General features: G+C 47.7%; 4 protein-coding genes across 7 annotated transcripts; 2 read left to right on the forward strand and 2 right to left on the reverse strand.

Annotated features, from left to right (window-relative positions):
• The first annotated feature begins 422 nt into the window (after positions 1–422).
• Positions 423–6,173, forward strand: LOC100839346. Of its 4 annotated transcripts, XM_024455556.1 has the most exons (13): positions 604–1,655; positions 1,758–2,102; positions 2,248–2,373; positions 2,481–2,550; positions 2,665–2,748; positions 3,181–3,297; positions 3,373–3,822; positions 4,095–4,501; positions 4,593–4,692; positions 4,788–4,847; positions 4,953–5,039; positions 5,153–5,290; positions 5,629–6,173. In XM_024455556.1, the coding sequence occupies exons 3-13, from the start codon at positions 2,279–2,281 to the stop codon at positions 5,947–5,949; spliced, it is 1,929 nt and encodes a 642-aa protein (XP_024311324.1). In that variant the 5' UTR covers positions 604–1,655; positions 1,758–2,102; positions 2,248–2,278; the 3' UTR covers positions 5,950–6,173. The 4 variants fall into 4 exon arrangements, with proteins under 4 accessions (XP_024311321.1, XP_010229271.2, XP_024311324.1 ...); XM_024455553.1 differs by lacking the exons at positions 604–1,655; positions 1,758–2,102 and adding an exon at positions 423–557; XM_014896905.2 differs by having other exon boundaries at positions 604–2,117.
• Positions 6,174–6,319: 146 nt separating this feature from the next.
• Positions 6,320–9,626, reverse strand: LOC100835574 (D-3-phosphoglycerate dehydrogenase 1, chloroplastic). Its single transcript, XM_003558790.4, has 5 exons — positions 8,846–9,626; positions 7,695–8,071; positions 7,462–7,572; positions 7,275–7,370; positions 6,320–7,178 (listed from the first exon to the last, which is right to left on the reverse strand). Exons 1-5 carry the CDS (start codon positions 9,444–9,446, stop codon positions 6,507–6,509), a joined length of 1,857 nt encoding a protein of 618 aa, XP_003558838.1. The 5' UTR covers positions 9,447–9,626; the 3' UTR covers positions 6,320–6,506.
• A 4,003-nt stretch (positions 9,627–13,629) lies between these two features.
• On the forward strand, positions 13,630–15,956 carry LOC100841678 (SEC1 family transport protein SLY1). Its single transcript, XM_003558810.4, has 2 exons — positions 13,630–13,818; positions 13,905–15,956. Exons 1-2 carry the CDS (start codon positions 13,788–13,790, stop codon positions 15,728–15,730), a joined length of 1,857 nt encoding a protein of 618 aa, XP_003558858.1. The 5' UTR covers positions 13,630–13,787; the 3' UTR covers positions 15,731–15,956.
• A 2,979-nt stretch (positions 15,957–18,935) lies between these two features.
• Positions 18,936–20,152, reverse strand: LOC100825041. Its single transcript, XM_003558839.4, has one exon. It carries the CDS (start codon positions 19,835–19,837, stop codon positions 19,280–19,282), a length of 558 nt encoding a protein of 185 aa, XP_003558887.1. The 5' UTR covers positions 19,838–20,152; the 3' UTR covers positions 18,936–19,279.
• Between the last annotated feature and the right edge of the window lie 1,124 nt (positions 20,153–21,276).

Raw genomic sequence — 21,276 nt, forward strand, 5'->3', positions numbered from 1 at the left:
GTCACCAACAAAACCTCACCTCTTTTAGCAGATTTTATATTTGACCCAGCCTTTGCATTACAAAATTTTAGCTTTGACATTATTCTGCAGCAGCACCAAAATAATCCCTTCCCAGAAAAACAAACGAACACTGCCCTCGTAAGATTGCCGACAGTCCATACGCAGCATTGCACAGAGGATCCCCAAAAGCTCCAGCCTTTCGCCTTTCCCCCGGCCACTTTTCCTTGCACGGCTACACCTGCCTGTCCTACCCTGGCCACGCCTCCCAGATCCCATGCGCCCGGCCGGCCGCCGAGCCCACCCAGCACGCCACTCGCCGCCACCCGGAATCGAGCTTATTCCCGTGACAAACCGAGAAGCTCCCCCGGAGCAGAGGACAAGTGCTCCCCCGGCCGCCGCCTTTTGAGATGTAAAGATGGGTTGGTTTAGTTCTAGCCGGCCGTTTTATTAGAGCCCTAGCTACAACGGGGGAGAGCCAACAAGGGGAAGCGCCCAACAGGAGGGGGGCTCTCCTCCTTTGCCCTTTCCGTCTCTGCTTTCGATCCTTTTGAGATGAGGCATCCCCCACTCCCCTTCCATTCTTTTAGGGTTTGTGCCCCTAAAGAAGGCTTAATCATTCTTTGGACAAATGTGGCCTTGTCTTTAATGACTGTTTGTTGTCTTGGCGTAGGGCTCTAGTACCATTATCTTTAGCCTCGAATCATTTTGTGCTGTGGTGTGTAGTGCTACTACCAGTGCTGGTGTCTGGTTTGCGTCAAGATGGGGCTTGTTTTGGAACCCAAATGGCAGATACCATGTTGTCTCTTTTCTTTTTCCCACTTTAGGGTGCTTTATATATGGAGTATCTTCCTTTATACTTTTAGGTGTGTGCTTTAGAATTGCCCATGGAATCCATCGAGTTCTCATTTCTTTCTCAAATTTAATGTAAGAATCCAGAAAGAGAAAATGTCACATTCTCTAGCATGGAGGTTGTTAAGCTACTTAACTCCCATTGTCAAACAAACCAATATTTTTGTGTCGCCTTTTACAATTGAGACAGCAACCCTCCTGTTCTCATACCATTTGCTGCCTTGTCACAGTCATAGAAAATCAGTTGCAGGGAAAATGAAGATTATATATGCATGTTACGAAGATTTGAAGAGCTATGTCAGCACATCTAGAAACCTACCTGTTCCATTTAGAAATCCAAAGGCACACCGTCCACCACCAGTACCTGCACCACCTTCCAAGCTTAAGCACATACAAAACCCCAATGCATGCAGTGCACACTGTCGCGTTTTGGCTTATCTTTTATCGTTTGGTATCCTCATCAGTTGCTTCTCACTGTTTGTGATGCAAAAATCCGTCACTTAAGTTCGCCCAACAGTGTACTAATTAATTTATAAAGCTAATGTTTTGTCAGAGCAGTAAGAAGGTTTGGCTCTATTGGCATGTGGTGGCAGCAGCCTCCTATTAGTCTAATGCCTAAATGCTATACTTGCACATGTGTGATGTCTCAGGACCCAACACTGTTTACCATATCCAGGTTGGTTTAGAAAGCCTAAGACACAAATAATCGAGCTGGCTGGTTTAAAAGTTTCCCTTTTCCTAGTTTTGCAAGCAGCAAGAACAAGAGAAGCCGGGAGGAATAAAAATTTCCTGACCTGAGCGAAAAGGTACAGTGTCTAATCTACTACTTATCCATGGCAACAAGGAACCAGGGGAAAAGCTGTGTGTGGCATTTTCACGAGTGGTCACAGTCAACGGCCTTTTTGCAGGCACACTAGTGTGATTGGTGGTGGGTGTGCAGCTGTATAAAAACCCAGTGCGGGGGTTGGTTTCTGCAGAGCAGTTAGAGAGAGAAAGAGAGGCCTTGTTTTCCCCTCTCTAAAATGACTGTTTAGCTGTTGACCTGAGGAGTGAGGAGTGCAAGGGAGGTGGTGGACTGGTGGTAGATATAAGATGATACACTGGTTGCTGAGCACAGTGTAGGGTTTGTTGGAGCTTAGTGTTTCTTCACAAGAAGCCATTCTGCATTCTCGGATCATCTGGAGCACGTTGCTTGTTGGGTTTCTTCTCTTCCTGCTTCTGAGTTCTGAGCTCTGACCGCCCAACCAAACTCTGTTAGTTTTTGTTTTGTTCGTATTCCTTCTCTTCTTTCTTGTCTCCTGTGTCTTTGAGTTCTCCTATGCTTCATGTTTTTTTTTTAAAACTTATGCTTCATGTTTTGTTGCTTATAAGAGTGGTTTGGTTTCTGTTTGCTTCCAGTCCTTGGGAGGTTTTCAAGGGGTGCCAAGAAATGGAGGTGGAGGCCCTTGAGAAGAAGGGCCACAGAGCCTTTGCTAAGGCAATTAAGTCTTTCAATTCTTCAGAAAGGCACAAGCGTTCTAAGAGGTTGGTGCCCTAGAGGCGAAATATTGCTTGTGCAAATTTCTTCGGTTGCGTCGTGAAGAACACTCATGCTGAGTTTTTGTTTCCTCCTATGGTTTCTGAAATGGCAGTGATCTTGAGAATACATATGGTAAAGATGCCTTGTACGCTGCAGACAAAACATGCGTTCGTCCTAAGCAAGTAAGTTCTGTCCTCCTATTTTGCAACTTCGACATTGTATTGTGCAGCAAGTGCAAGATCCTTTTCGCAGTTTCTGTAGTTTTGACCAATTCTGTGTTCTAATTTGTTTTACAGGATGGTGTAAAGGCTAAGGTAAAGAGCGATTTCAGTAAGGAAGTGCAGCCTGGGAGAGGAGCACAAAGTTCCTTGAGAAAAGAGGTAATCACTATAAAATAATGCTACTTTTCAAGGATTTCTTGACATCTCGCCTTTGACTACTTCTAATTTTCCACTATGGAATAATGGGATGGGAGGTTACAGTTCCTTGTTTTTTTAGAGGAGTTGCAGTTCCTTGTCATCTTCATGCTTTGCTACAAGGCACCGTTTTTTTATTTGGGAAGTAGACATTGTTAATCCATCTAGTTTTTCTTCTTCTGGGAGTTCTACCTTCTAGGCCCAGTTTTGTTTTACGAGTATAAAATGGTAAAAAAAAATCACTGGGAACTGAGATATTCCAGAGCATACTGTTTGTTTCTCTGAACTTAATTGAAGATGTTCTGTTGTGCAGTTTCTTACTAAGCTTGCTTGTAGTTGCTACCTTTGCTGCGGAATTCTTGTAGTGTAGTAAACTCAGGGGTTTACCTGATGCAGATTCTACAACTAGAAAAGCACCTCAAGGACCAGCAGGGTGTGCGTGGCGCCCTGGAGAAAGCTTTGGGGCCAAACGCTGTCCCGGTCAACCTGTCACATGAGAATCCAATGCCAAATGTGATTCCTTGGCCCCAGAACTGGTGTGAATTTTCTCTTTCCTGCAATGCTCATTAGTTTACTTTGATTCTACAGGCTGCAAACGAACTGATAAGGGAGATTGCCACACTAGAGCTAGAGGTCAAGAATATGGAGCAGTATCTCCTCACTCTGTACCGGCAAGCGTTTGAGCAGCAAGCACCTGCATTTTCTCCCCCTGATCGCCGTGGAGCACCGAAGCTGTCGGTGAGCTCGAGGTCCGGGCAGCTCCGGGAAACACCCGATGCGAAGGCTTCTTGTAAGAGTAGAGGGGATTCAATGCTCCGGTCTAGCTACCCACCGCCACCGTCCCATAAGAAGTGGAATGATCCATTGACAGATTGCTCTACATCCTCTTGCTCCGGTAGACCAAATGATTCTGACGTGCTCCGCTGTCAGTCTGCGTTGTCGTACCGTGGAATCTGTTCATCTAGGATATCACCAGCTGAGGAGAGTCTCGCGAGGGCTCTTCGCTCGTGCCACTCTCAACCTTTCTCATTTTTGGAGGTAATAATCTGCACTACAAAATTGGCAGTTGTGCTATTCCTAGGACATGATAACTTGGTCCATGGTATGCTGTTACACGAAGTCAATATAATGTTTCAAATATAACTTGTTCCAGTTTGGAGAATAAGATGTTGCAGTGTGCTTATGAGATTTACAAATAAGACATATGAATTCAGTGATTTTAGTAGCTTCTTTCTGAAGATGTATAAGATTATAACTTTTATTTTTTGTATTCTAGAAATAAAATTCATTTTATGAATTTCTTTGTGCAGGAAGGAGATGCTACTGCAGCAGGGGTGATAAGCTTAGCAGAATATCTAGGCACTAATGTAGCTGATCACATCCCTGAAACTCCGAATAACCTTTCCGAGGAGATGGTGAGATGCATGGCAGGGGTATATTGCAAACTTGCAGATCCGCCATTGGTTCACCATGGCTCCTCGTCTTCTCCGACATCGTCATTCTCCTCAACCAGTGCAATTTCTCCACAGTTCCTGGGGGACATGTGGAGCCCCAGTTACAAGCGAGAAACAACACTAGACTCCCGGTTGATAAATCCGTTCCATGTCGAGGGGTTGAAGGAGTTCAGTGGACCATACAATACAATGGTTGAGGTTCCAGCGATTTGCCGTGATAGTCGGAGGCTAAAAGAAGTGGAGGATCTGCTCCAGACTTACAAGTGAGATTTACTCGTCATTATTACTCAGTGATTTTTTTTTTGCTCATCAATTCAATGTAACTTACACACACTTCTAAAATTCATATTTCAGGTTGATTTTGTACCGGTTGGAAACGGTTGATCTCAAAAGAATGACAAACGAGGAGAAGATTGCATTCTGGGTTAACATACACAACGCGTTGATGATGCATGTAGTGCTTCTGTCCTTGGCCTTGGCAGTTTACTGCTAGTTCTTGCCATCTTGTCTACTTTTTATTAATGAGATCTATTTGTACTACTTCCACAGGCTTATCTCAGGTATGGCGTCCCACAGAACAATCTGAAGAAGTCATCACTGCTTGTTAAGGTAAAGAGGATACGTTTCTGCTGCAGAATCAATGCAATGTTGCTGCAATAAGATGTACTTACCCAGACGAAATTTCTGCTTTCCCTGACACGATGTTCTCCACAGGCTGCCTGCAAAATTGCTGGACGCAACATCAATGTAGCCGTGATCCAGAACTTGGTTCTTGGATGCAACACACATTGTCCCGGACAGGTATAGGAAACATGATAATGTCAAAAACCAGTTAAAGGTGTAATGTTTCTACTGTACTGATTACTAGTACATCACAAGCATGCTAATTCCACCTGTTGATCCTTTTAATGCAGTGGCTACGGACTTTGCTTTACCCAAGGATCAAAAGCAGAGTGAGCAAAGTAGGGCATGAGTGGCAAGCCTTTGCCGTTGCACAAACAGAACCTCTTTTACGCTTTGCGCTTTGCTCGGGCAGCCATTCTGATCCCGCGGTAAGCTATTATGCGTGCACAAATTGCTGTCATTGTACCTCAATCACCTATAACGTAGCAAATGCTTCCTTTTTCCATGCCATACTCACGTGATTCTTGGCTAGTCTTTATGCATGCACAAATTTGGTATGAAAAGGCGCACGTGTCCTGAGAAAAATCATAGCCTGACACATTGTCAAAACATGATTATGAAACGAAAACCTTTTGTTGATTAGGAATCTTGTTAGCAATCATTCATCACGTTAGGAATCTTTTGTCAAAGTACTGCAAACATAATTACCCGTGGTGCCAGCCAAATCAAGCCCCTTTACAAGCACCGTTTCTCTCCTTTTCTGCAGGTGAGGGTGTACACTCCAAAGAGGCTGTTCCATCAGCTGGAGGCCGCCAAGGAAGAGTTCATCCGGGCAACGGTCGGCGTCTGGAGGGAACAGAAGATACTGCTGCCGAAGCTCGTCGAGGCATACGCGAAGGACGTGAAGCTCTCGTCACAGGGCCTCGTCGACATGGTCCAGCGGTACCTCCCGGAGAGCCTGAGGATGGCGATGCACAAGTGCCAGCAGCAGGGGGGCAGGTCGAGCAAGATCATAGAGTGGGTGCCCTACAACCTGAACTTCCGGTATCTGCTAGCTCGGGACCTCGCGTTTCCTCACCTGAACTGACCGTGTACACGGCCCTAGTGATCAAGTATAGTGTTCATGTGTGATAGGCTTAGGTTTGGGGGGTCGAAGATGTTTCAGATTCAATGATTTCTGTAGGCTTAGTGTGTGAGTAGTAAACTAGTAGATGGCGCATGCAGTGTGTATTTTGGCGCTGTAAATCTTTTGTAGATGAAGAGGAAATAGGGGAAGAAAAATGAGAAAAGAGACCTGTTAACGTTTTGCCACGCGCTCTGGAATCCTTAGCGGCTGTAAATCTTTTGACGAGATGCAAGACCAGACACAGATGCTGCTGCCTCGTTCTTTCTAGTTTAGGGTAGATCTTTCGCCAACAGGCAGTATACGTTTCAGTTTTTATGTATAAATCCGGAGATTAAACTGGAACATGTGAACTGGGTTTGTTTGGTTTCATTTTCAATAATGGAACCGGGGAGATATCCCTGATCTTCTAAGAAAACCTTATTCCAACGACAACCATCTACCCCCTAGGTCCCTAATTAATTAGCTAGCTACATCAAAATTGCACAACCATGTTTGCAACCCCAAACATACATATGCCCCTACAGCTTGAGGAAAACAAACTCTTCGATCGCCGGAATCTCCCCGATCTTGGTCAGCGTCGCCTTGCTAGGCTCCTCATCGACACCAATCGCCATGACAGCGCGCTTGCGAGGAGCAATTCTCCCGACACTCATGAAGCTGACATTGACATTCTCCTCACCCAAGACACTTCCAACTGACCCAATCATACCAGGTTGGTCAACCTGCCTACAAAGAATCAGGCTGCCTTCCATGCTCACATCAACCTCGAAGGCTCCAACCTTTGTTAGGTGAGGGACACCATCCTTCACCTTTCCCTCTACTGTGATCTCTCCAGTCTCAGCTATCGCACTGGGGAATTTGGACTCAACATTTGCAATCTGAACTTGAATGTGATCAAGAGGTGTCTCAGGCAAGCCATCCATCAGGATTCTCTCCTCACTGATGCGAATCCCCCTCTGCTTTGCAGTGAAGTCAGCATTAACCAGATTGACAAAAACGTCGGAGATCGGTTCGATCACACCCTTGGTGATCATTGCGCGGAGAAGTCTAGTGTCTAGATCATCAGGTGCCCTTGCAGATGCGTAGGTCACTTTCACAGACTTGATACCACCACCACCAGCGACTAGTTGCACAGCCAGACGCCCTAGCTTTTCCGCAAGTACAACAAAAGGTGCAAGTTCTGACAGCACCTGCATTGAACACAAGGACATAAGCTTCTATATATAAGATAGATTCAAATGGCAGAAGGAATAAGCTAGAATCGGCAGAGAACAGGAGACTGATACCTCAGCAGGAACCATTGGTGCATTGACTGCAGAAGCTGCAAGCTCCCCTCTCAGAGCTCCAGTGACAGCTTCAGCTATTTCAATAGCCACTCCTTCCTAAAAATTTGAGATATTTAGCAATTTGGTAGCCTGGATAACAGAACCTGAGTGCAAGTCATGACGATATTACTGAGCCAATTCACCATACCTGTGCTTCTACTGTGCTGGCACCAAGGTGTGGTGTCACAGTAACATTCTCATGCAGTACTAATTTGTCATCTGCTGTTGGAGGCTCTTTAGTAAACACATCAAGAGCAGCCTAGCATATAGATACAGAAAACATAAGAACAACTGGAAAAACAGTTCAAAATATTCCTGAATTTCAAAGGGAACAAACTCTGGGAAATCATGAAATACCAAAGGGAAGAGAATCAAACAGACCTGTGCAACTATTCCTGCATCAAGAGCTCTGACTAGAGCTTCTTCGTCAATTACACCACCACGTGCAACATTTATAATCCGAACACCCTTTTTCATCTTAGCAAAGGCTTCATCGTTGAGCATCTTGTTTGTTGCAGGGGTAAGGGGCATATGCAATGAGATAAAGTCAGCGGTTGTCATAGCCTCTTCCATGCTTACTAGCTCAACTCCAATTGCACGAGCACGATCAGCAGAAGCATATGGATCATGTGCAATCACTTGCATTCCTAAACCTTTAGCACGACGTGCGACTTCTGACCCAACCTTTCCAAATCCAAGGATAGCAAGAGTTTTACCAACAAGGGATACACCAACATACTTGTTGCGCGCCCATTTACCTACACAATAGTCAAGTAAGCAATGAGATACAAACAGAACAATATTGCTAGATAATCATTAGCAAACAAATTCAAACAGAATGTCAAAATGTGTCTGTTTGTCTGGAAGCAAAATGCATTGAAGATTATCATGACTGACATAAAGGTTGTTACAACTACCACAAAGCTGTCGGGAATCAGGATACTTGGTTTTGGTATTTCTGATTCCATTTGTAAATAAATGGTCAGCATATTGTTTGAAAGAGAGGATGGGCATTGATATAATATACAGCTAAGAGTAGAATACACCACTAGTCCATAAACTCGGAGCGCATGAACACTGTAGTCCACGAACTCAGAAAACGCACACATAAGTACATAAACTCGAGTTAGTGATACAGAGATTAGTGATACAGTTCATGGACTTATTAGTGCGCTTTCTGAGTTCATGGACTAAAGTGTTCATTTCCTTCGAGTTATGAACTAGCGGTGTATTTTACTCAATCCACAGCATTTAGCTAGCCAGAGGTATTCCATTGATCATAATTTGTCAGGCGAAGCAGATACTAATTGCAGATGAACCAAAATTGACGGATTTCTATTGGATAAAACTAAAGGGATAATCATTGGGTATCCTTTCAAGCTTCTGCATCTCGGAGGACAAGACTTTAACATAACAGTTAACAACATAGGCAATAAATCTTAGAGACAAGAGATGAAAATGATACAGAGCTAGGAGTTTTTCGTCAACGCGCTGGAACAGAGAAAGCTGTGCACAATTCAGTTTGCACTCACCAGCCTTGAGCGAGGCGTCGGCCTGCGCGATGTTCCTGGCCATGGCAGTGAGCAGCGCGATCCCGTGCTCGGCGGCGGCGACGGTGTTGGCGGTGGGCGCGTTGACGACGAGGCAGCCGTGCTCGGTGGCGGCGGCGAGGTCGACGTTGTCGATCCCGACGCCGGCGCGGCCCACGACGCGGAGCCTGCCCCCGGAGGCCTCGAAGACGTCGCGGCCGACCTTGGTCCCCGACCGCACGATGAGCGCGTCGCAGAGCGAGATCTTGGCGCGGAGCTCCTCGGGGGAGAGGCCGTAGGAGCAATCGACGTTGGCGAACTCCCGGAGCAGCGCCAGCCCCGCGGCGCCCAGCTTCTCGGCCACGAGCACCGTGGGCTTCCCCTCGACGGCCCCGGATGCGGAGGAAGGCGGGGACGCGGTCGACGCCGCGGCGGCGGGTGCGGTGGCAGCGGAGACGCGGATGCGCGCGCCCGGGGTGGTGCTGGCGCGGACGGGGAGGCGGAGCGAGGAGGAGGAAGGGGCGAGGGCGCGGTGCGAGGTGGGGAGGAGGAGGCGGTGGTGCGTGGTGGCTGCTGCGGCGGTGGTCGGGGACGGCGCCGCCATGGTGAGTTCCCTGGCGTCGAGGGGTTTGTTTGGGGGTTTGGGAGAGGGCGGCGCCGAGGGAGCTGTCGTGGTGCGGCGGCTGCGGTACTGCGGTTGGTGTGCGGCGGCGCTTCTGCTTTTCTTTATAGCGAGGTCAGGTTCAGAGAGAGTGGAGAACTGAATCGGTGCAGCTTTCCATCACAACCTACCCACCTACCAAGTTGGTTCGTTTGGTTTCCAGGCAAAAGCTCAACGGTCTAGCCCAGCAAGGCCCAGCGTTTCGATCTGTCAATTTATCCTGACTTTTGAAGGCAAGCTATCCCCAAGGGGCCAGAAAAACCAGATCGGCTCGCCTCCGGCCGCAAGAAACGCTCGCCCCGAGAAAACTGCTTAATCCTCATGGAAGCCACGATCTGGTTCACTCAAAGCAAACAACCAAACGGCAAGACACAGCAAAACTAGCAATACCCAATCACGCTAGCCCTACGGGTGCTCGAACTGCAGCAGAGCCCTGGTCGCTCGAGACGACGACGCCACGACCACCATACTTAGCACCAGCAAAGCCTCGAGACGGTGAGCCAAGACGACGGCGGTGAAGGTGTCAGACTGGCGGTGGCACTCCTCCCATTGCACGAGAGGAAGAGATGGTTCGGTTTCGTGTCTTCGCGTGTGTCATCCGTGCGCATGTAATGTACTAGCGGCTTACGCGCGCTTCGCCGCGCCGATGATCAAACTGAAGCGAATACGTGACAATTCTCCCGTTGTTTCGAGACAAACGCCCAGAGACAAATTAGAACGACAACAGCCCGCAACGTGCAGGTAGGCCAAAAGGCGACCCAAAAAAGACGAAATGAAGCCAACCTTAACAGAAGCTCTAGCACCCAACATTAACAACGAACAAACAAAATTGCACTGCCATGTGTGGTATGACTTCTGCTCACAATTTCCACCAACTATTACTTGGAAAATTCGTGCCATGTCTTGCAACATACACCTTGATCTTTCATGTTTCTCCATTATGCATTCCTTGTCTTATTGCGTAAGACACCTTAAAATTAATGCATATTTCTTCTAACAAGATTCTTCGAATATTAATCTTCCAACTTGACCAAGATTACATTAAATATTTCATAGCACTTTAATGTTACATGATTAGCATCCTAAACCGAAAATATAAAATAACCATACGAATCCAACATTATTCATAGATGGATGCTTATTCTTCCAAAAAAATGTATTACCTAAGAGTATACCGCTTGTAAGAAATTCAAACCAAAATGCAGAACTTTAACTAAAATTCATAACACAAAATTGTTAACAGTACACTATCTGGAAGAAGTCAAGACAAAATGCATGAACTTGAACTCGAACTCACACATATATGGATAAAAATGCAACATCCAGAAGGGTTTCAAAACAAATTCATGAACTTGAACTCACATATATGGATAATGCAAACATTTGGAAAAATTCGCAAATGCATAAACCTGGACTTGACGCATATGTGGATAAAATACAAACATATGGGTATGCATTTTAGGGTACACACATATATCCGACCAAGATCTGAAGCAAGGAAGATCTGTTCCCCATTATAAACAAAAAAGATGCAAACAAGCGGGGACGGAACCAAAAGTTGAAGATAGGGTGCAAAAATTTATAATCATAAAAAAACCTTGGTTCATAGTTTCCTATTGCTATACATAAATTTCCCTAAATTTAAACCGATTGGGCGTCTGACAGCTTGTACGCATGTGAAATAGCAGAGCGCAGTGGATTTTGCTTGGAGATGGTGCAAAATCGGCAACTTGCCCCGGCGGTGACCCTCTGCAGTACGTCCGCTTTTGTGATAGGCCCAGGTACTCTTTTGTTCAGGTTCAGGTTAGTGCTACTCCTATGTCTCCTGGCTAGCCGATTTATGCCTATTTTACCGACTAATATGGGCATATTTTACCTTTTTAAAAAAATATGGGCCTATTTAAGCTTTTTTTGGTTGCACGGTTAGGCACGAGTATTAAGAAACGGAGAAATCGATGGGTGGGGGATCTATCGCTGCCGTTGATTAATTTCTCGACGGAGCCCTTCAGGAAGTAGCCGAGCAGGCCTTCGCCGCAGCCGCCATTGATGAACTCCCTGTAGGGCCGACCGCCGCGCCGCCGAGCTTCTAATCCGCCCTGACTCCTCTTCTGGCCACCGCCACGCCTCGAATTGTACTTGATGCTTCCTGTAGCCTCGGCGTCGTGGGCGTGGTCGCGTGGACCACCCGCAAAAGCCCAACCGGCAATCCCGGAGCCTTCGTCGCGGATGGCGCTGGGCCTCTGGAGAGCACGCCGCGAAGGTGTAGGGGGTGCTCTTCCTCCTCTTGCCGGGGGACGTGGGGTAGGGGGTGTAGGTGTGCCGGCACGCGGACTGCCGTGGGGTGTGACGGAGGGAGAGATGGGAGGGCGCGGCGCAACCAGCAAATCGCAAAACCCGCCCGAAGCCAACGGAGACAACCACCCTCAGGCCTCAGCAACCAACGAACGACGGAACCAAAGCACCAACACGCTACCAAACGTCGAGAATGTCCATCGGCCGGCCCTATAAATATGCGAACAAAAGAAGACTCGAGAATGTCTCTTACCGCCCTATGAACGCCAGCACACAGACACTCGAAGGTTCCAAGGAGCCAGCGCATCCAACTGAGTGCACGCGTCGTCTTGCATGCAACTGCCTAAACACGCGCAACACCACTGCCAGCCTCCATTCAAACCCACCCACCGGAATTCTCTCTGACAATGGACCAATGATTAAAAGCAAGCCCACAGTCAGCGTCCAAACGAAATAACTCATTCACGATCGTTGTTGCCCCTTTGGAAACGGCCGAAGCCAACAATGCCCCCGTGGAGCAAGGAGAGGCCGAAGAATCCTTCGGCTTTAGGATATGGATGTTATGTGACGGCTCTGCGTGCTGAATCGTGCACACCAGAACCGCCACAATTTCTTGTAGCACTGATTGTCGGAACTTTACTTGTATCCATATTGCTACTGATTTTGTCCGTCACGTCAAACCAAATGCATTGTTAACAAAAATTATGAGAGATGGACCGGCCTACAAAATCGGCTAATATTAGTGGCCTCTACCGAGCCTTTTGCTTCGTCGGTGTTGTTGCATGATGTACAGCTAGATCAAACCCTATAGGCGTCTTCTACGGAAGATTAAGTTCTCAACCAAGCATGTAAATTCCTATCCATGCATTGCCCCTTGTCATTTGGATGTCGCTTGTGTCTTACAATGTCAAGGATTTTTAGTTACCTCCCCCCGCAGAATTGGTTAAACTCATAGCAAAACCTCCACCCCTACTACATATTGTCGTTACCAGGCGGCCGCCGGTGAACCACAACTCTTTGTGCTAAGCAAGAGCCGTGAAAACTTGTAGCTTCGATGATACTTTGATCTTCCATAAATATATGCATTATTTCTAACTAGTGGAGGTACGAACGAGGAGGCAACCAGCTAAGTGATGCATCCTACCCGTCGACGGAGCTCGGAACCATTTCCAAGATTGGAAGAAAAATCTCATGAAACCAGGTCCCCCAGTAAATTATACCCCTTTCAGACGATACCACGCATCAGTACCAACTAAAATACACTCCATTCTTTTTTTTCCAAGTTGTTCCATCAGTATATGAACGACTCGATGTTCTGCTTGTCGGCACCAATGAAAGCACCCATGGAGCATGTCTTCGATGACAACCTTTGCATGTCTCTATGCTCCAGTCCGTCTCGATGTTGGCATCACCGCCGCCGGCCACCGACGTTGAACGCGAGCTTAAGTACTTTCCGAGATCCTCCGGTCTTGTTGCTATACTGTTCTTGAGCAATTCCCAAGACATCTGGCCATTTTCGAGTTCTTAATTCTTTTTTGATCGTTTTTTTTGTACTACTACTCCCCTCCGTCCTCAAATAAGTGTATTTTTTTTGTCGTAAGTAAAAAGATTTGAATTTGACTAACGTTGAAAAAAGTAGCAATATATATAACATCAAATCAGTATAACACGAACTATATTTCAAGATGGATCTAGTGATGCTAAATTGGCTCGTATTATTTTTCCCATGAAGGCGTTTTTCTCATGAAGTGGATCAAACTTTGTTTTTTCGATTCCCATCAAAAGGTGCTATCTTGTGCTCTCACGAAATGGGAGGCCATCAAGGCTAACGAGAAATAAATCAACGGACTTGATTAGATGGCTATTCTGACAAAGCAATCTCATTTGCGGCTCAACTCCTAAAACTCCCGGTAGTTCTCTGTTCCCGACTTCCCTCATTCCCGCCTCCCCTCCCAGATCCGATCCTTCCCCGGCGGTCGCCGGAGCACCGCCATGGCGCTCAGCCTCAGAAAGAAGCAGCTCGGTAAGCTCGCAAGCATCCCGCGTTGCATCTCCCTGCAGATCGACATTGGTGGTTCTAACAACTCTCTCTTGTACTTTCTGATCCAGATTTGATCACGCGGATGCTTCACCTGCACCAGCAGCAGTCGTCGCCCGACGGCGGGGGCGATGGGGAGGAGGAGGCGTACAAGATCCTAGTGATGGACGGCCCCTGCATCTCGCTCCTCTCGCCGGTGCTCCGCGTCGGCGACCTCCGCAGGCACGGTGTCACCCTCCTCCTCAACATCGACAAGGCGCGGCAGCAGGTCGCCGACGCCCCCGCGGTCTACCTCGTTCGCCCCACGCCCGCGAACGCCGACCGCATTGCCGCCGACGCTGCCGCGGGGCTCTACGCCTCGTTCCACATCAACTTCTCCACATCCGTCCCGCGGCCCGTCCTCGAGCGCCTTGCCTCCGCCACCGCCTCCTCCCGCTCGGCGCACCGCGTGGCGCGCGTTGCCGACCAGTACCTCGACTTCATCTGCCTCGAGGACGGCCTCTTCTCCCTCGCCCAGCCGCGCGCCTATGTCGCCCTGAACGACCCCGCTGCTGCCGACGCAGACATCACCGCGCTCGTCGACGCCATCGCTCTGGGCCTCTTCTGCGTGGTGGCCACGCTCGGCTCCGTGCCTATCATCAGGTGTGCAAGCGGTGGGCCGGCCGAGATGGTCGCGGCCGCGCTGGACGCCCGCCTTCGGGATCACCTCCTCGCCAAGCCAAACCTCTTCACAGAGGCCGCGTCCAGCGCTGCCTCATCGTTCCAGCGTCCGGTCCTATGCCTGTTCGACAGGAATTTCGAGTTGTCAGTAGGGATACAGCACGATTGGAGCTACCGGCCTTTGGTCCACGATGTTCTCAGCTTGAAGCTGAACAAGTTGAAGTTGCCAGCGGAGAAGTACGATTTGGATGATTCCGACCCATTTTGGGTGGCAAACAGCTGGTCGCCATTCCCCAAAGTGGCTGAGGAAATAGAGGCGCAGCTCGCCAAGTACAAGCAGGATGTAGACGAGGTGAACCAGCGCACTGGTGGTGGAAGGGATGGGGTTGAGTTTGATGGCACAGATCTTATTGGCAACACCAAGCATCTCATGAATGCGGTGAACTCGCTCCCAGAGCTGACAGAACGGAAGAAGATGATTGATAAGCACACAAATATTGCAACTGCATTACTTGGGCATATTAAGGAGAGGTCTCTGGATGGATATTACGAGTGCGAGAATGGTATGCTTGTGAATGGTATTGTGGATCGGAACATGCTGCTGAGCCTCCTCAGAGGGAAGGGTACCAAGGAGGATAAGCTCCGGCTGGCCGTGACTTATTTGCTGTCCTTTGAGGCACCACCACCATCTGAACTTGAGCAGGTTGAGGCCGCGCTGCGGGAGTCAGAAGTGGACATGTCTGCATTCCAGTATGTGAAGAGGATAAAGTCGTTGAACACGCAGTTTGCTGCTGCATCAAGCACCGCAAGCAGGAGCAACATTGTTGATTGGGCGGAGAAGCTTTACGGACAGTCCATTAGTGCTGTGACGGCAGGTGTGAAGAATCTCTTGTCAGATGTGAGGCAGCTCGCTCTGGCAAGGACAATTGAAGCCCTGATGGAAGGGAAACCAAACCCAGAGGTTGACAACTACCTATTGTTTGATCCACGGGCCCCTAGATCTGGAACTGGTGGGCAGTTTAGAGGACTCTTCAGAGAAGCAATTGTTTTCATGATTGGTGGTGGCAATTACATCGAGTACAGGAGCTTGATCGAACTAGGGCAACAGTCACAGCCTTCCAAACATGTCATTTATGGAGCAACAGAGATTCTTAACGGGGTGGAGTTTATTCAGCAACTCGCTGAATTGGGGCAGAAAGCAGGGTTGGGTGGTGGCAGCAACAACCTTTCTCAGTGATATTCTTCTTTAGTTGTATTTAGCTATATGTACTTATTTTACTCTGTTCTGTGATATTAAGGTTTACAGCAACCCACGGTGGTGTTGCACATATCTTCTAGATGCATCTGATCCCTTGCTTGTAATTGGGAAATTATTCATAGAAGAAACTTAACACTGAACTGCAATCAGATAAGGCATAACATTTCAATATCAGGCCTAAAGTTAAATGTTTGTTCTCAGCTAAGTTTCTTGACTGGAAAAGTTCAGAGTGTATCTAAGTTATGTGACTTTTTCCCCTGTGGTTATATTTCTAAGTTGTTTAAGAACACTAACAGATCATCCATGTTAAGTCACAGGTGTCAATTACCCAAATTTATCATGAAAGTTGAGAGGACCAACTGTGGTCCCTTTTACCTGGTCGCCCAATACGGTGTTGTTGTAGAAATGTAGTTGGCCCCTCTGTGGGTTACTTTTCTATTTCATATCCAGACAGACCAGAACAGAAGGATAACAAAAAGTCTGCCCCATATTGTGTTTTGTTTCTTTGGCCTTTCTCTGTTGAACCTAGTCGTTCCTCCTATAAGAGTTTCTTTAGTTTTAGGTCCTGATGAAATCTGGTTCATACACTTGAAGGGAAAAAAACACAGGGTGGATATGTGTGTGTTTTTTAGAGGAAGATATGTGTTTTCTCTTTTTTGTAAGAGCGGCTAACTTGTATTCAGGTCCTAAGGTTTTCCTAGTTTACAGAGCATTGTTTACACGCTCACATGATGTGTTTATTTTGTTCTTTGCACAGAATATGGTAGGACAAGTCATGTATACAACTGCTATGATTTTTTTTATTCAAATTATTAGAAGTTCTCATCTGATAAACCCATTGCATCATTTGGTGATATCTTCAGTACATCTATTGATACTTTTGATGAGAACACCCCTCCATTGAGTGATCCAAACTAAACATCTTCTTTGGGTGCTGCAATGTTCAGGGGAATGCAAAGTGGTGACGATGAAGCTATTTGGTTAATGCAAGAAGTTTCTCAAGGGTTTAGGTTATGGCTGCCTTGTTTGATCTGTGTTTTCTTTTTCCTTCTAGTCCCTCTTCAGATCCATAGTTCTCTTTTGAGTTGCCATTTTTTTCTTGCGGTATGAAAACACACTGAATAGTCCGATATGCAACTCGCTGACATTTATTGTACCTCATAGAGCTGGTTGATTGCTTACTCTCCTTTCTGGGAACCCCCACAAATAAAGGTGAAATCTTATGACAGTTTGATAATATGTTAAGTGTTAGTTTTATTTACCCTTTGTTCATTGTCATTTTTATCCAAAATGTCATGGGAACTGTGATATGGTATGAAACCTGTATTTCTAATGACATACATATTTACATTGTGATTTGTGTAAGTAGAACAGTCCCTCTGGGAAGATAGGATTTTGGATGTCATATATCTGAATGAATGCTGCGACGGTGTGAAGTGGTCCCTTTTATTTGGTAGCACACACGCCTTTGGGGTTCCAAATTAACATATTATAATTGCTAAACAGACACCAATGATGCGCAATTTGTGGTGTTATATGTAAGGTTGCTGCCTTGATACTATTCAGCTTATGCTGAAGTTCAGGACTGCAGTTATATATTACTGCTGTTGGTAGCAAAAGGTGTTGGTCCGACTTGAGTTAGGGGTTACAAGCACAACTGGTATTCTCTAAATCTCCAACTCGCAACAACTGTTGCTAGGCGCTGTGTTTCTAATCATTAGCTCAATCCTTATTTGTGAAATCTTGTGAAGAAAAGGCAGCTACTGGGTATTCCATCACCAAGTTGTCTGTTTTCTGTTTAGAGCATGCCAGCTTCTAAGTTATGAGATATCTCCTCATTTTATTTAACATCTAATTATGTGTGACTGCTGGCTAGGCACTACTGTATTCTGTTTCAGTCGGATGATTTTTCTTGATCTACATGCTGAAGTGAAGCCGGTATGGATCAATTCTGACCAGTTCTAAGGTGTTCCCTACTCATTTCTGACCGCTATGGAGTACATCTGGAGCACCCTCTTTTCATTTCCTGTCAACACAATTTAGTTAAACTGACATATATTTTCCTTTCCTTAAGAGGTATCGGCGGTGTCCTTTTTCAGGCGCATGCTTCATAATTTTGCTGCAGATTTTGAAATGTATGGTGGCTTGGATGTTGTTGCTTCTGGGCCTATTGATGCTCGAATAAGTGAAAATTCCACATCATCCGAAATGTTTGTGCATTTAGTATACGCTAAGTATAACAGTAAATCTGATCATCTAAAAACGGATTCAGTTTCCTTCCTACTGAATTATTCAGAGACACTGTTGCCCGTTCGGCACACGCGCGACAAAGAACACTACCACGGTAGTACGATGGACTGAACCTCCTGAATACTGGGCTAAGGTGAATGTGCCGGACACAGGTGAAGCATGCTTAGGACTGGTCGTCCGTGATTGCAGAGGGCTGTTGATAATAGCACGACAAGAAGCATCCTTCTATGCCGTTCTGCAGTGGAAGCTGAAGCGGAAGCTTTTCTCTTTGGGTAAAACTGCGGCGGAAAGTATCCACATGTCAATTATTTTGGAGACGATAATCTGCATGTTGTTTCGGCGATCAAGCTGAAAGGTGAATCGAGATCTTACTGGTCCTTACTTGAGGCGGAGATCAGGAGTGGCATGTCTTGCCTTCAAAATGTGCAGATGCACCATGTAAAGAGAGAATGTAATAGATCGAATAGCCCATGAACTTGCTAGATTGGATATGAGTATTGGATCAGCTGAGTGGATTGTTCATGTTCCACCAGCGATCCAAGTCCCAGTGAACCAAGAATGAAAACCCCTGTTTATGGAGTAATAAAACCCTCTTAACTGTTAAAAAACACCACTTTAAAAAAAACCCGAGTGTTTTTGTTGTTTATGCGAATAAAAAACTGTCAAATGGTACTAGGATTTATAGAAGTTTGTAGCCTCACATGTTCACCACGCACTACATTCATGAGTTCTGTTGAACAATTTCTGCAGTAATGTAACTTCTGCTCTCTTTTTTCAGTCCTGAGATCTCCGTTAATTCTTTTTTTTAAAACAGTATCCCTTAATTCTGACGTGTATGATTAGAAATGCACTCGTGTGCATAAAAACCGGTCGTCCTCGATCAGATCCACACGACAATGCTAAAAAGAAAGCATGAGCAGTTAAGTCCAGACCATTAACTGAGCATAATAAGTGTACTTTCATATAGTGTCATTTATATTTACACATATATCTACATTTCCTCGGTGTTTCTGGCGCCTAAATTAACAGCACCAGAAACGCTACCGGTCCTAGTACGCAGCACTCACGAAAACCAAACTGCACATACGAAGCATTTCCCGCGTCGTCCATCTCGCCGCCGTCCGATCTAAACTCCGGCGGCCGCGGCCAGCCCTGCCGTCCGTCGCGGCGTGGAACCCAACCCACGTCCGTCTGGTAAAACAGCCAGACAAAAACAGGGTGGCGCTTGACAGATCGATGCATTTCTGCTGGTTAATTTTCCTGACGCCGTCGCCTGATCTACTCGCTCTCCGGGATGGCGGTCAAGTCGGGAGAGAACCGCGGCGGCGACCTCCCGCCACGATACGCCACCACTCTCCGCTTCTGCTGCACGACGGCCGCCTTCTTCGCCGCGAAGGACATGGTGTCGGCCGAGTAGTCCTCCTCTGACGGCGCGAACACGAGCGGCGACACCGAGCCCCCTCGCCTGCTGCGCCGGCCACCGGTGGCCGAGGAGGCGGCGGCCTTGACGAGCGCGGCGCTGGCCTTGACCGCGAGCGCGGCCACCTCCTCGCCGGTGAGGCGGCGGCGGAGCGTCTCGGCGGGGAGCACGAAGTAGATCTGCCCCGGCCGGAGCTCCTCGCCGCCGCCCACCGAAGCCACCGAGCCCTCGAAGCCCATCGCGTCGGCGTCGCATAGGAACCACCCCTGCTTCTGCTGCTGGCCGACGCCAAACTCCTCGAGGGCCAAGGCTGCCGTGGCCGGCGGCGAGTACTCCCGCAGCTCGCCGCTGGGAAGCACCACCCTGGCCGTCGCCGCACCGTCGGCTGCCGCGTCGCACGACACGCAGAGGCCCATTGTAGTATTTGCTCGGGCGGCAATTAAGGTCTCTGACTGACTGACTGACTGAGTGACGAATCTCTTGCTCTTGTTCTTGTGTTGGTCGAGATGCTGTTTCTTTGCCCGATGGTCTGAGATGCCGGAGACGGCGATGGGGACGAAGAGGTATATATGGGGGGAAGGGGAGGGAGACGGCCGGAGTACGGGGGGAGCGGGGAGGCAGAGGGGCGAGTTGTCGTGTAGCCGGGAGTGGGGGCAGCACAGGCTGGAGGTTTGTTGCGGCCAGCGATTTGGCGTGGACTGGGCGGGCTTTTCGTGGCAACGTAACACACGGTCAATTCCTTCACTGCTCGGGGTCTCGGCCGGAGGATATTTATTCTCGTCAAGCTAGCTAGCGCAGTGAACTTCCGGCCAACTTGCAGAATCCCCACGCGGTTAAGTTACGGACAGATACACGCCTTGTACACGGGAATGGACGGAGATACGCAGAGTTTTACAGGATGAGGTATCCTCCAAACACTATCAGACAGACGTGACATTGTTTAGAGGAAAGCTGCCGCCGATTAGCATCCAACGGCTCTGGAAACGTACGCATCCTTCAAGCGCCGTAAGAGAGAGATCGTAAAGCGCTGCTGTAGCTCGCACCTCTGACGGTAGAGGTATCGTAGCGAGAGTGAAATACGCCGCGGCTAGTTCATTAATTCACAGTAAATGAACACTTTAGTCATGAACGCAAAAATGCACACTTGGCTTCATAATCTTAAATTAGTTGCTACAGTATAGTCTAAAAATATTTTGGAGAAAAATAAAAATAGCCATGTGTGGCCCGTATCAGAGAAAGTTGCGCCATGCATGTGTGTTCAAGATAGGAAAATCGTGAGGTGTTTTTGCAAAGTTGCCTGGGCCAGCTAAATCCGCAAATGCTCTGCCTCAATTCTCATCTAAATTGTGCACATAGCTGATCCTTGGCGTGCATTAAGGTTGTGCGGCGAGGGTTGCTGACTCGATGTATAAGACCTGGCTGAATGGAGGGAGCGTGGGTCGTTTTCCCGGATAGAAAAAAGAACGCCCACGCCCTAGCCGCCGCTACCAGTGCCTCCAGATCGATCTCGTCCCGGATGTCCTTGTCTTCTCTACGCTTCGTGCTATCGTAGGTTTTCATGATTCCTCGTCCACCTCATCGACGGCGATCCTGCCGGTGGCGTTGATGAATGCGGGACAGTTGGTCGCTGCTCTTCTAGAGTGTTGGATCTGGTCTTGTGTTTGTGTTTTGCAGGTTGTCGGCATGTTGCCAACGTCTTCTGGTTCAAACCGACGACTTTTCGGCTGCTATGTCAACAACGTTTTCCTGACTCCGACGTGGTTCGGAAGTCCAGAGGCAGCACCGAGGTTCGCTCACAGCGCGCCACCGGCGAGTGCGGGAGGAAGATAACGAATTACTTACGAAAATTTGCGTG

Source organism: Brachypodium distachyon, chromosome 1, assembly GCF_000005505.3.
Source record: "Brachypodium distachyon strain Bd21 chromosome 1, Brachypodium_distachyon_v3.0, whole genome shotgun sequence".
In the NCBI taxonomy this organism is placed as follows: domain Eukaryota; kingdom Viridiplantae; phylum Streptophyta; class Magnoliopsida; order Poales; family Poaceae; genus Brachypodium; species Brachypodium distachyon.